The 12,532-nt window shown below is 56.3% G+C and overlaps 7 protein-coding genes across 7 annotated transcripts; 5 read left to right on the top strand and 2 right to left on the bottom strand.

Annotated features, from left to right (window-relative positions):
* The first annotated feature begins 127 nt into the window (after positions 1 to 127).
* Positions 128 to 2,226, top strand: SCHCODRAFT_02035865 (uncharacterized protein). The gene is made up of 5 exons (XM_003035708.3): positions 128 to 194; positions 244 to 295; positions 352 to 1,671; positions 1,725 to 1,833; positions 1,883 to 2,226. Exons 2-5 carry the CDS (start codon positions 290 to 292, stop codon positions 2,161 to 2,163), a joined length of 1,716 nt encoding a protein of 571 aa, XP_003035754.2. The 5' UTR covers positions 128 to 194; positions 244 to 289; the 3' UTR covers positions 2,164 to 2,226.
* Positions 2,226 to 4,116, bottom strand: SCHCODRAFT_02035868 (uncharacterized protein). Its single transcript, XM_003034872.3, has 2 exons — positions 4,100 to 4,116; positions 2,226 to 4,037 (listed from the first exon to the last, which is right to left on the bottom strand). Exon 2 carries the CDS (start codon positions 4,017 to 4,019, stop codon positions 2,289 to 2,291), a length of 1,731 nt encoding a protein of 576 aa, XP_003034918.1. The 5' UTR covers positions 4,020 to 4,037; positions 4,100 to 4,116; the 3' UTR covers positions 2,226 to 2,288.
* A 377-nt stretch (positions 4,117 to 4,493) lies between these two features.
* On the top strand, positions 4,494 to 5,982 carry SCHCODRAFT_02710411 (uncharacterized protein; the record flags this gene model as incomplete). Its single annotated transcript, XM_003035707.2, has 2 exons — positions 4,494 to 5,789; positions 5,845 to 5,982. The coding sequence occupies 2 exons, from the start codon at positions 4,494 to 4,496 to the stop codon at positions 5,980 to 5,982; spliced, it is 1,434 nt and encodes a 477-aa protein (XP_003035753.2).
* Positions 5,983 to 6,493: 511 nt separating this feature from the next.
* On the top strand, positions 6,494 to 7,401 carry SCHCODRAFT_01144829 (GrpE-domain-containing protein). The gene is made up of 2 exons (XM_003035706.2): positions 6,494 to 6,769; positions 6,820 to 7,401. Exons 1-2 carry the CDS (start codon positions 6,500 to 6,502, stop codon positions 7,303 to 7,305), a joined length of 756 nt encoding a protein of 251 aa, XP_003035752.1. The 5' UTR covers positions 6,494 to 6,499; the 3' UTR covers positions 7,306 to 7,401.
* A 191-nt stretch (positions 7,402 to 7,592) lies between these two features.
* SCHCODRAFT_014064 (uncharacterized protein) lies at positions 7,593 to 8,649 on the bottom strand (the record flags this gene model as incomplete). The annotated part of the gene is made up of 5 exons (XM_003034871.1): positions 7,593 to 7,921; positions 8,099 to 8,158; positions 8,192 to 8,350; positions 8,408 to 8,495; positions 8,575 to 8,649. The coding sequence occupies 5 exons, from the start codon at positions 8,647 to 8,649 to the stop codon at positions 7,593 to 7,595; spliced, it is 711 nt and encodes a 236-aa protein (XP_003034917.1).
* Positions 8,650 to 9,169: 520 nt separating this feature from the next.
* On the top strand, positions 9,170 to 10,411 carry SCHCODRAFT_02483175 (uncharacterized protein; the record flags this gene model as incomplete). Its single annotated transcript, XM_050342823.1, has 2 exons — positions 9,170 to 9,406; positions 9,458 to 10,411. The coding sequence occupies 2 exons, from the start codon at positions 9,170 to 9,172 to the stop codon at positions 10,409 to 10,411; spliced, it is 1,191 nt and encodes a 396-aa protein (XP_050203067.1).
* A 193-nt stretch (positions 10,412 to 10,604) lies between these two features.
* Positions 10,605 to 12,352, top strand: SCHCODRAFT_01144822 (uncharacterized protein). Its single transcript, XM_003035705.2, has 2 exons — positions 10,605 to 10,712; positions 10,777 to 12,352. Exon 2 carries the CDS (start codon positions 10,803 to 10,805, stop codon positions 12,306 to 12,308), a length of 1,506 nt encoding a protein of 501 aa, XP_003035751.1. The 5' UTR covers positions 10,605 to 10,712; positions 10,777 to 10,802; the 3' UTR covers positions 12,309 to 12,352.
* The last annotated feature ends 180 nt before the right edge of the window (positions 12,353 to 12,532 follow it).

The raw sequence follows: 12,532 nt of genomic DNA on the forward strand, positions 1-12,532 counted from the left end.
ATCACCAGTACCAGTTCTGATCCAAGCCCTGGCGCAGCACAAAGTCACAGTCACAGTTACAGTCACGGTTGAACATTTAGTCCCGTGTTGACTCAGTCACGCGTAACATACGCCTTTGTCTTCTTCCTTCTGACCTTCATCGTTGGCCTGTCCCTGTATAGCCCTTGCAGGAAGGATCAAAGAAAACCTTCGATGTGAATTCACCCCTTCACCAATCAACCAATCCAGACTGACTAATGCCAGTACAGCACACATAGGGAGAGCTGCTCTACATCAGTGTTCTTCAGCGATGTCGGCGAGTCGCGACCTTTGGCCAGTTTAACGCGTAAACCACTAACTATTTGAATGCAGCGCTATACGACAAGAAGAGTGAAAAAGATCAAATTCACGCTCCCTTGCCTTTTCCAAAATGGAGGCGACTCACGCACTTCTGATCCACTTCTTCCGAATCTACTGCAATCGAGGGAATATCGAGACGTCCTCTGTGCATTGGACAAGGGACTCATACCAACCGAAAAGCCATATACCGATCGAGACTGGTATAACGTCAGCCTCGCGCTCGGCAGCATCTCCGCGCTCAATGAGGTGCTCCTGTTCAAAGCTCTACCTGACGCCATACACAAGAGGGTAGCCAGCGACATGGTACCCCTTGTGTGGGACTGGATGCTCTTCTTTCATCCGCATGCGGGTAACTACGACGACACATGCCTTGGGTTCACACAAACTCTGGATTCTGGGCACTCGGAAACGAAATCTGCGACGGATCGTGTCAATTGCATTCTTGCCATATTCTTCTTCATCGTACCCCACGATAAATATGCGGCGCCGCTCGCTCAGGCCATACCGGACTTCACTGTGTATATGTACGATCTCTGGCAAGCGACCTCGCGCGGCGTGAAGGACACGGAGCGCGTGAGCGCCATGGTTCATACACTCGGACAAGCACTCGCAGACTTCTGCTATACGCCCGAGCTACGCAAGCGTATCGCCAGCGAGATACTTTCTCGAGGACCTGCGCGTATGCGGGCCCTTGTGAAGCGTCTGCGCGCCATCACTCGTATGGACGATCCGGACTTGGAGGAACTCTCACTCTACGTGGACCTCATCCATTCCATGGCACAGGTGCCCACCGCGCGCCCCTTCCTCCGCAACGCGCTCCATCTCATCGGCCCTGCTATGCGGCTGTATGAGATTCCAAAGAAGGATACATACTATAAAGCGGACATCACCGACTTGTACCTCAAGGTTCCTTCCTGCGCGTCGACCTTCCTCTATCACTGTTGCGGTCTGGCCTGCATGCTACGCGAGGATATACAAGGTTTCCGCGACGTACTGAAGTTCGTGCGAGCTGGTGCCCTGCGCGAGCTCTACAGTTATATACGGCGGGTTCCGATTGTCCGATTAGCAGGGATTCCCGAGGATGCAATGCACCCTGCGGCTCAAACCTTGAACTCCATCATCATCCCAGCAATGATCTGTCCTTCCATCTCCAAAGCGGTTGCCGTGGCCCTTGACAGGGACCAGCTACCGCCGCAATTTCCGACAGAATCGTCTCTGCAGGAATACACCATTGCGTTCTGGAAAATGTTGCACGATAGGCTTCAGGAAGTCAGGAACCTGAAGAAGCAAGTCAGGAATGAGGAGATGGACGCACACTGTTCTCGCGAAGGGGTGAGAAAAATGCCTTTTTGGATGCACTGGCCGGCCTAACGAGAGTTTGTCAGTGTCTCGGAGATGCAACGCTGCGACGCTGTTCGTGTGGATTCGCGCTCTACTGCTCAACAGATTGTCAATCTGTGGACTGGTCACGACATCGCGCGCATTGTCAACCTGGTACGTTTGCTCGGGTTTCTTATGTGTTACCTCTTCATCATACCCGCAGTCTACGCCTCGTCGAGCTCTCCCGCAAACTTCCATGTTCTCCGCCAATCAGATCTCCTCTTCATACGTCGATATGTGGCGATGAAGTGCGCGGAGGAAAAGAAATTGCCCTCTCAAGGGACCTATGACTGCCTCTTCTACGACATGACGGGTACGGGGAGTGCAGATTGGGAGGAGCAACAAGACAAGCGCGTCAAAATTCCAGCGAAACGCTTTGGACATGTTTGGGCGAAGGTTGGGGTAGGGGAAGTCACTACGGTGTTGGATTTAGGGAAGTTGTGACGACAGGGATTATGTCCGAAGTTGGATCGTATGGTAGGATATCATGAGATCAGTATTGTAGGATCAGAGGTATGTGCAGTAGGCGGTATACCTATTGGCGATGGACAGAGCACAGGGCCGTCAGTTCAGTCCGAGTCCTCTTCCGAGTCTTCAGTAGTAATGTTCGACGTTTCTTCGGAGCATGTTTCCTCCTCAGTGCCCGATTCGTCGTCAGTGTTCGATTCCTCTTCATCATCCGAGCTGTCGCTTGAAGGCGTAGCAGCGAAGAAGCCTGGTGATGGCGGTTCCATGTCGAAAACGAACGCAGGCTCGTTGTATTCGAAGAAATCCCGCTCCCTCTTCACCATCTTCCGAACGACCAGCCTCTGCAGCAGCCGATGCAGCTCGACCTCCGTCTCCGGTGCCAGCTCGCACCAGCCAAGGTAATCGAGGCCGACAGCCCGTAACGAGCCTCCACCTGAAGCACGCGCGCGAATGAGCTCTTCGAGTCGTTCGTGATCCTTCCTCTGGCTTTTGAATGGGCAATTGATGCCGCCGCTGATGTGAAGACGGGTGAGGCGAGGCAGGACGAGCGTCGATCCCGCTTGCGAGCTGGGCAAAGAAAGAGCGTCGAGGAGATGACGGATGCGTGACTGGTGTATATCTTTTGCCCGCTCCCACCAGATGAGAAAATTGATGCTGGGGGCGCTGGCGAGCACAGTGCGCAGGTCTGTGTCGATTGGCACATTCCGTAGCGCCAGCATCGACAGCGCGCCGCTCGCCTTGAGGAAGCCCGTCATCGCGAGGGTGAGGTTCCGCGTCCACACGTAGTCCGGAAGCTTTGCGGGAACGCCGATGTCGAGGGAGACAAGTCCGCTGGCGATAATAGAGGAGAAGAGTCTCTTCAGCACGTTCTCGAGGTCGGTGGGAGCGCATACAAGTGCAAGTTGTCGAAGCTGGGGGCATGTTACGGTCGTTGGAGAGGACGGAGTATCGTGCAGCGGGAGATGCACTCTGAAAGCTTCGACTTTGACGCAAACGCCGAGCAGGTCGATGGCTTGGCTGACCGTGACTTCACCATGAATGATGGAGACGTTTGTCAGCTGGTGCCATGGAAGGAAGGTCTCGGTGAGGGGCCCAGCGTACGAGCGCAGGCGTGGCGTGTCGATGAAGTTAACAGTGCCTTTGCCTGCGTGTATGACGAGGATTTCCAGAGCAGCATATCGTCGCGGCGTCGGTCCGAGGATGAAGGCGTTGCCGATTATGCACTTCCGCCAGCGATGGCAAGCGTCTATGAGTATGTCTATAGCGGCAAATCCGATGCCACCACTAGCGATCGATAGCGGCGCGGAGTCCGACTTGGACAAGTGGAACTCGACAGCGCTTCTGACTCTGTGGGTCATTACGTCGCTGGTACCAACGTGCTGGACTTTGATGGACGACCAGAGCGCAGGGTGCGAGAACGCAACGGCGCGCCAGTGACTGCAGATATGCGCCAAGCGTACGGTGGAAGAGCGATGGTCCTCTAGAGAATACTCCTGCGTATATCGAACGTAGGTGAATATCTCCAGCAAAACATCCGGAACGAGTCGTCGGACTGGGCTGCAGAGCCAGGCGGCGCGCGCGTAGCGATGTGCCAACTCCGCGCGCTGATTCTTGAGCGTCTGATGCAGGGCCATGAGGGCGTTCATCTGGTCGTCATAGCGTTCAACGGTCTGCGCTGCCAGGTCCAGAGTAGCACGCATGCCAGGGCTGGCGGTTTTCAAGGACGAGTTGAGTCCACTCAGCTTCTGTCGAAGCTCCCGCGAGTCCTGCTCGAGTTTCTGCAGATTCGTTTCGAGGCAGACATCATGTGTGATAATCGTAGCGCCAGGCATTAAGTTGCTGTTCAGATACTCCCGATTGCGTCAGATTTTTGAGCTTTCTCCGAGCCATTGGCGAAAAGACAAAGACTTACAGCAGCAATGATCGTAGGAAGGAACAAGGGGCGCGTTATTTGTTCGAGCGTGCCCAGGTGCTGCCGGCCGGCCGACGCCGCCGACGCGGACCGAACCGCGGCATATGCCGGATCTCTTGTGTTTTTGTTCTCTGCAGTCATGGTCCTATGTGCTTTGGATGAGCCTCGCATGTGCTATGTTTTGTTGTGATCAAGTTCCGCGGCTATGTGTATGTCTTTGTCATGCATAGCATCACAGCGGCGTCAAAATGCGGTATGGCCGGCTATCTTGAGCTATGACCTTCCATTGTTAGCATGACACGAGGCCATGGCCCTAACATATAAAGGGCCTTGCACACTGAGTGAGCGCGTCCTTTCTTCCCCACTTTCACTCATTCCTTCACATTATCTGACCATGATCCCCGACCCCCCGAAGTTCATCTTGCTCTCCGTCAAACGCACTCTTGAATTCGAGAGTTCGCAGCTCATTGTTGGACCAAACCCCCGTCGCTCGAAGCTATACAACGATATCCTCGTCAATCTCGACGTCGACGTCATTCCAACTGAAAGGCCGTTCGGAAGACCGCAGTGGCTCGCCATCGCCAACGCTCTGGAAAGCATTTCTGCCCTCGCCTTCTTGATCATGTATACCAAGGACGGATACAAAGCGCCACCAACAGCTCACCGACGCTTCATCCATGATACCCTGCCTCTTGTATGGAAATGGCTCGTCTTCCTACATCCGGATTCGGCCTACTTCGACGAAGACGAGCTGCGCGAGGCAACCATCCGCTATGGATGGACCCGCTACGCCGTTCGCGCGAAGGACTGGGTGCTTGTCATGATCGCGACGTACTACAACTTTATGACGCGCCCTACTGAAGGTGGACCGGCCATCCTGGCCATGCCCGACGCAGCCTCCCATATCTTCAACCTCTGGTACTCTCGCATGGTCCGCTTCCGCCCAGACGAGCCATCCGATCACCCGACAGCGGAGCTCCTGCAAGCGCTCACCAATTTGCTCTTCAAAAACATTCCTTTGGCAATCCGACTCAAGGAAGAAGTGATCTACAGCAAGGGCGAAGCGGCCATCCGCAAAATCATGCGGCGCCTGCGCGATAATCTGTGCATGGAGAACCCGGAATTCCTCGAACTGGGCAACCTCGTCGAACTTCTGCTAGGGATGGCGCATGCTGAGGACATCCGACCGCTTCTGCGTCCTATGCTCTGGCTTGCTGTCCCATTCATGGAGATGATGCATCACCCTGGCGCCGCGACGTTCCACATGAGCTACATAGTGGCAGGGGGCCTCACCGACGATTCATGCATTGCCTTCCTCACGAACGGCTTTTCCATGCTCGACCGCCTTTCGTCCCAGTTCCGCACCGTCGACGATAGCATCCGGATCATCCGCGCAGGGCTGTTGCGTCCGGTCTTTCATTACATGCAGAGGTATAACGTGCCCGACGAGAAGGTCTGCATTGCAACGCAAGCCTGCAACTATATCATCGGGCCTGCTCTCCATTTTCGATCGGGTTTGAAGGCGGTCTCGGAAGCTCTTGACTATGATCATCTCCCAAGGCAAGTGGAAGGAGGGTCCCCGGGACGAGACGCATGGAACACAATGTGCTTGCTCGTGGAAGAACGATTGAACTGGGTCGAGGACTTCGCCAGACAGACCCTGACGCTTCAACATTGTCACAATGCATCAGTACGTGCTTTATCTGCTGCCGCGCTTTCCTATCTGATCTCTCCCAAGTGCACAGGGGAACGGCAAGGACTCCGGCGATGCCCATGCGGTGGCGCGTATTATTGCTCGCAAACCTGCCAACGAGAAGATTGGCCACGGCACAAGGCCGACTGCGACTCCGGTGCGCCTCTATTTTCGACATTTTCTCCTCTGAAGTTTTTGCTGACCCTTCGACAGTAAAATTCGTTGCGTGGCATGGCTTCGATATCAGGCGCCAGTCCGACGTGTACTACTTGCGGTTCTGCGCCAATCGGGACGCGGCGCAGCGGCTGGAGTCGAAAGGAACCGAGGAAACCTTGGTCGTCGACTACACAGAGATGGTGCCGGAAGTCAAGATCTGCTCATGTCAAACCTGTCTGCAAGCCGACGGGCAGGGTTCATTTTGTGTGCGCCTCGGGACATGCTCGAGCGTTACTGCTTTACGATTCTCGCAAGACTCAAAACCTGCTCATATAGAATAGACGTATACTCATCACTAATTTACACTCAAGTATCCTAGTCCTACCTAATACCAGCTTTGCAGAGAGTGCCAAGCGTTAACATGTCTTTCTCGAAGTTGAACACGAGCGCACGAGGTCAGCGCGTGACACCGACGTCCCCCGACGTCACGTCACCGTGCGCGCCAAAATTTAGCACCTTGCTCACCGACCACCGCGACCGCTTCCCCAACCATGAACGCCTCCCTCTTCCGCTCCTGCACCGCTTCCCTCTCTGCGCGCGCCTTGACGCGGCCTGCTGCGCGCGCTGGCGCCAACATGCCCTGCCGTGCCGCCCTTGCCCGGCGGTACTACTCGGAAAAGGCGCCGGAGTCACCCGCCGCGGACGCTGCAAAGGAGGAGCCTGCTAAGGACGAGGGGAAGGCAGCTGAGGGTGCCTCTCCAGCGGAGAAGGAGTGTCTGGAAAAGCTCAAGACCAAGGAGGCGGAAGTTGTCGACTTGACGGTGCGCATACCTTGACTATTCCAGCATATCACTGCTAAACCTCCATGCAGAGTCGCTTGCGCTATCTCCAAGCCGACTTCCTCAACCTCCAGCGGAATGCGTCGCGCGAAAAGGAGCAAACGCGCGACTTCGCCATCACCAAGTTCGCGAAGGACCTCCTCGAGACCGTCGACGTCCTCTCCCTCGCGCTCAAGTCCATCCCCTCTCACCACGCCCGCCCCCAAGCCGACGCGCCCCCACCACCCCAGTCCGCGGACGGCAAGCCCGAGAAGGGCCCCGCGGAGTACCTGCACGAGCTGTACAACGGTGTCGAAATGACGCAGCGGCAACTGCAGTCCACGCTGTCAAAGTACAACGTCAAGCCGATCGAGCCGCTGGGCGACAAGTTCGACCCGAACATGCACGAGGCGCTCTACCAGGCGCCGATACCTGGTAAGGAGCCCGGCACGGTCATCGACGTGCAGAAGACGGGGTACATGATCAAGGACCGCGTGCTCCGTGCCGCGCAGGTCGGCGTCGCGCAGGAGACGTCATGAGCGGGATGGATGGACTATGCATAGTGATGAGGCGACACGAGTACGAGACGACTACACTACTACATGACGACGCTGTCCATAATTCACGTATCACAACTCCCCGACCACTCACTAGGTCCTTGCTGACCAACACGATGGGCATACCATCTCGAAAATATCCATGATCACTCTGCACTGTCGTTGAGCAGCTCGCATCGTTGCGTGCGCAGGTACATACTACGACCTACAGGGGTACGTGCTAGTAGTGGCTGTCTGCAGACTCCGTACAGACAGCGGAGGCGGAGAGGTTATAACGCCGGTATCACAGCGCCATAGCGCATCTCGACCTCTTTCCACACTGCAACCTCACGTACGACCACAAACCCGAGCCGCTCAAAGAGCCGGATGCTGGGAGTGTTCGTACTGGAGATGCGACAGAGCAGTGAAGTGGGCGGTATTGGGAGTGGTGACTTGTACTCCGCGGCTGGTGGCGCCACACTGGCCGTGTCAGGTGAAGGAATAGAGACATGTCGTGGTGCAGGCACTCCTTTCGCCAACGGAAAGGCACCGCCCGTAGCATAGTGAAGAAGCAGAGATATAGCTTCAAGAGCACGACCTTGACGGCGATACGCTGGTTCTGTGGAGCAGTGAGCGTCTGCAGATGAAGGGAGCAGCAAGTATGCAGGGAGAAGAGGAAGACTACGCGACCACGGAGAGTGATGCAGCATGCGCTTGTCATGGTGCAACCCTCGTCAAGAGGACAGACTACACCCGTTGGGTGAGTTGACGCGACGACTGACGAGAAGGTGCGTACCTGCAATCATGATTTCTGCCTCTGCGGTGAACTCGTCCTCTACTGTCTCGTCGTCGTCCTCTGATTTCGCTTTAGGTGGAACCTCGATTGTGCTTCGCAAGTCCGGAGGGACCCCTTGAAGAAAGAGGTTCACGTCTCCAATCATAGGCAGAGCGTCAATTGTGGCCACATCAAGGTGCGAGTCATCGCCCGCGTCCGGCGTACGCGCAAGTATGATAAACGTGAGCTTGTCCTCGTCGACCTGCCATTTTTCTATTCTCCCAGGTTATCAATGTGTTGAAGACGGGGAAGGGGATCCGAGGCACTTACGTTGCATATCGTATTCGGCTTCGATGCACAGGGGTTCGCTGGCGGTCAACTCCTGCAAAGTCGGATCCTTCATCCATTCGTGGTATTTCTGAGCAGAAATGCGTGAGGTTTGCTTAACACTCAAGAAGGCAGACCGATGAACGGGATGCTGAGATATGTACACTCACCGGGACATGTTTTCTCTGGTAAGGAACTAGAACTACGCTGCGACCGACCAGCGCGGTGTGTTCGTTGGCTCTCATGTTGATTATCTGCTGATGGAGAGACACTACAGCGTGTTGGGCCCCTGAGTAGGAGGAGGGGGGGTCGAAGCTTGCACGCTCGATGGTTCTGTTCAGGTTCTAGTTCGACTGGCCGCGCCGCGGCACGGCGCCATGTGAGAAGCACGTGCAGCCACGCGACGCATAAAGAGTTCAACTTCGAAGCGTGGGGCTTTTAGCGCAAACCATCAACTTGCTGGGATAGCATGATGTCGAACACCCTCGTTGACTTCGTCACTGCTTCCATGACCCCTTCCTCCTCTAGGCAACGTAGTCAACCACCCTGGACTTGACTCAGGACTGGCAGATGGATCGAAGTCATGACTCCCATGGAGTCACGACAGATGCTCGGTTCAGACGACTCCAAGCTTTCTCGTCTCCGTCGCCCTCGGCTAGCCTGAACTCGACGTGACCCAGTTTAGCTGGTGGAGGTGTTAAAAGGGCGGGGCAATAGACCGGTAACGTCACGACTCGTCTCCCTTCCAGCTCTCCTCCAACCACCATGTTCGAGGACCGCATCCCTTTCGACAGAGGAGTCGCCCTGAGATGGCTCCTTCCCATGTATGCGGTGACATACTTTCAGGCTGTCCTCGTACAACTGCCGCGCACTCGCATGCTGCGCCTTGCGTTGCTGCCGATAGGCCTTTACATCATGTACACATGCGCTCATATCGACTATACGGCGCATCTGGACGCAGAGTTGCGCCAGAGGATCTTGTTCCTCAATCTGCAGGCTGCGGTACGTTTGCTCTGGCTTTTGTCTTCTGTGACTACTGGCTGACGCCCGCAGACGAACACGTTCGCCGTGGCTATGGTCTTCACCTGCTTTGCCGTCGCAAGCAGGCCCTACAGGCCCCTGGATCGCCCGAAATCCACCCTGACACGAGAGCCCAAGCTTGAATATCGCACCTTCATCAACGCAGTGGATCTTTGCACCAATGCACGAGGAATTGGCTGGGATTGGGACGTGACCGCGCGTCACACTGAAGGAAGGTGGCAAATGATCAAGAAGTCTGTCGTCTCCTTCCTAATCCACACCATGCTCGTCGACCCCACTATCATCATCATGCACACTCTCAACCCAGCGTTGAAGGATCCCTCAGGCGCCTCGATGTATATGCCAGCTGCCGACGGCCTTCTTTCGTCTATCATTGCGCACTTTTCGCCCGCTATTATCACTATCTGCATGGGCCTCAACATCTACGCCGGCTCCGTGTACGTGTACGACTTCGTTCGCATACTCGCGCTACTCGCCGGTGATGATCCCACGCGATGGCCACCCTTATTCGATGAACCATGGAGGGCGACGTCGCTGCACGATCTGTGGGCCAAGCGGTGGCATCAATGGTTCCGGCATAGCTTCTTGGTTCTTGGAGCGACGCCAGCACAGGCCGTAGGTAACAGGCTAGGCGGAAGGACTGCTGGCCGCCTCGCAGGGCTGTTGGGCGGCTTCGCAGTATCCGTCATCCTGCATACCGTTGGGCTATGGGGAATGGGACGCGGGGGTGACCCATACCGCGTAGGGGTGTTCTTCATGATGATGGCAGTGGGTATGATCATCGAAGAGCTCTACCGGATGGGTACTGGACGGCGCGTGAGCGGCTCAGTGGGGTGGTTGTGCACCTGGGCATGGATAATCGGGTGGGGGCAATTTCTTGTGGAGGCATATGCTCGCAAGGGCTTGATTGGACAGCAGTGGTTCCGGCTATGGACTCCCATTCTGCAGGACCTGGGTTGGCTGTAGTATTGCATGCAGACATATGCCGGATCTCGTTGATGTCCTTCTGCAGAGGCGGTAGTTATTTTGCCGCTTGCCATTATAGGCCCTTATCAAGGCATGATAAGCAATGTAGGTCCGAAGATTCGGCCATCACCGCTCAGTCCGCCGCTCGCAGGGGCCAACGGGCTGACGCAAGAGTCCCTTCGCCGCGGACGACCACCATCCAACGTCAAATTTCGCCCCTATGCAGCGAGCAGGCCGGGAAGCTCGTTTTTATTGACACAAAATTCCTCTTCCCAAACCCTCACGGCGACCTCGCATCGATGTACGTATCTCCTATTTCCTCTGCCATTCAGCCATATACTGAGTGGGTTTTCCCCTGTTGTCAGACTGCCACCCCCAGACCAGTGTCTTCATGATGGAGGACGACCTTTGCAGGACCGTCAGAGGTCGCGCCGCCCGGCTGATACCGCTCCTGCACGACACAGCGGAGGGCTACACGCATGGGGAGATGGAGCACTCGCAGGCTATGGTCAATCTCAACGAAGGTCAGCTCGTCCGAGCGCACCTGGCGGCGCACATCGCAGAGCTCACGCGCACGCTCGATGCGCTCGACCTTGGCATCGCCACCTGCCGTACAGCGGTCGTGCCCGTCAACAAGCTTCCGCCTGAGATTCTCGGCGAGGTCTTCGCTTGCGTGATACACGAGGCGGCGTGCGCGACGGACGTGCGGCGAGGGCCGTGGCTGCTGTCCCACGTCTGTCACCGGTGGCGCGCGCTCATCCGCGACATGCCCGCACTGTGGACCGTCGTGGACGTGGGGGACCATGCATTCTCGAGGCGCAACGCACATAACCTCGTCAAAACATACCTGAAGAGGTCCGGAAAGTTGCTCGTGACCTGCAGCTTATCCGCCTCGCCTTCGCAGCCGGTTGCCGCGGTAGAGACCTTGTTCAACGTGCTCCTCCTCTACAGCGCTCGGTGGCGGAGTGCGTGCTTCGCTCTGGACGCGATATGCTTCGACCGCCTTATGCCGCCGCCCAAGCCGGGATTTGCGGCGTTGGAGAGCGTCGAACTCCATCTCACGGGTAAGCCCGATTCCGCTGGTGCGCCTCCACTCGGAAATCCCCTCTTCGCAGCGGCGCCGCGCCTTCGCAGGGCGCTCGTGTCGGGCACCCAGCATCGCGCCTTTTCCTTTCCCTGGAAACAGCTGGAGTACTACGTCGGCCAGGTCGTGACGTATGATGGCCGCTGTGTTCTTCCCGAGATGCGTGCTCTACAACGTTGTAGTCCCTCCGTGCACGCTACCCGACCCATTCCACAGCCACCGACACCCCACCTGCTGCCTTCTCTCACGAAGCTATGTGCGAATCATGGGACGATCATCGACGCGATTTCTACGCCTATGCTCGCCGAGTGCGCTTTCGGTAGCGGCCCTCGGCTCGAGCAGATCTCATCTCTAGTCCAGCGCTCGGCATGTTCTCTACGCGTCCTGCGTCTCATCGACAACCCGATCCCTCTCGACGGCGTATTAAACTTGCTTCAGCTCTGCCCGGACTTACGCGAACTTGCCATCGGCTGCATGCTGCGTGCGGACGTAGAGATATACTGCGTCCTCACTGCACTGATGCCGCGCCAGGGCGGAAGTTCGCTAGTCCCCGCCCTGGAGCGTCTTTCCTTCAGCCCTTTCCAACATAGCTTTGACTGTACCCCATTCGTAGAGCTCGCTCGAAGTAGATCTCCCGCTGCCGGTGGACGATTACTCAGTATCAGCATCCTCTTGAGTCAATGTACGTTGGACAACGCGGACTTGTACGATACACTGCGAAGGGACGCACCCGAACTTGGTATACAGGAGGTCATATTGATGGAGGACTTCAGTGTCAGCGACGATATAGTCAACTCGTGGCTGGATGTATAATAGTCTTTCTGGACTATAGAGGCAGGCTTTCTAGTGTGTTATCTATTTGGAAAGCACCACCTCATCGTCGGCCACCTACCACCTGACCCTTCTGAATCACAGACTCAAAGTTCAGATACCTCCCACCGCCAGCTTACGCATTCCGGAAATGCTGCGCTAACCCGCGCATGACGGGGACAATTTCATGTACCTCTGCTCCTTGCACCCGTCCAGTCTGCGTTCCC

Source organism: Schizophyllum commune (assembly GCF_000143185.2).
Source record: "Schizophyllum commune H4-8 unplaced genomic scaffold SCHCOscaffold_1, whole genome shotgun sequence".
NCBI classification, from domain to species: Eukaryota; Fungi; Basidiomycota; class Agaricomycetes; order Agaricales; family Schizophyllaceae; genus Schizophyllum; species Schizophyllum commune.

Excerpts from the sequence above, each read along its gene's own strand:
- SCHCODRAFT_01144822 (XM_003035705.2), top strand. The coding sequence starts at position 10,803 with ATGATGGAGGACGACCTTTGCAGGACCGTCAGAGGTCGCGCCGCCCGG.
- SCHCODRAFT_01144829 (XM_003035706.2), top strand. The coding sequence starts at position 6,500 with ATGAACGCCTCCCTCTTCCGCTCCTGCACCGCTTCCCTCTCTGCGCGC. Across the intron at positions 6,770-6,819 it reads CGGAAGTTGTCGACTTGACG|AGTCGCTTGCGCTATCTCCA; the intron begins GTGCGCATACCT and ends ACCTCCATGCAG.
- SCHCODRAFT_02035868 (XM_003034872.3), bottom strand. The coding sequence starts at position 4,019 with ATGCCTGGCGCTACGATTATCACACATGATGTCTGCCTCGAAACGAAT.
- SCHCODRAFT_02035865 (XM_003035708.3), top strand. Across the intron at positions 1,672-1,724 it reads CACACTGTTCTCGCGAAGGG|TGTCTCGGAGATGCAACGCT; the intron begins GTGAGAAAAATG and ends AGAGTTTGTCAG. Across the intron at positions 1,834-1,882 it reads TCGCGCGCATTGTCAACCTG|TCTACGCCTCGTCGAGCTCT; the intron begins GTACGTTTGCTC and ends TCATACCCGCAG.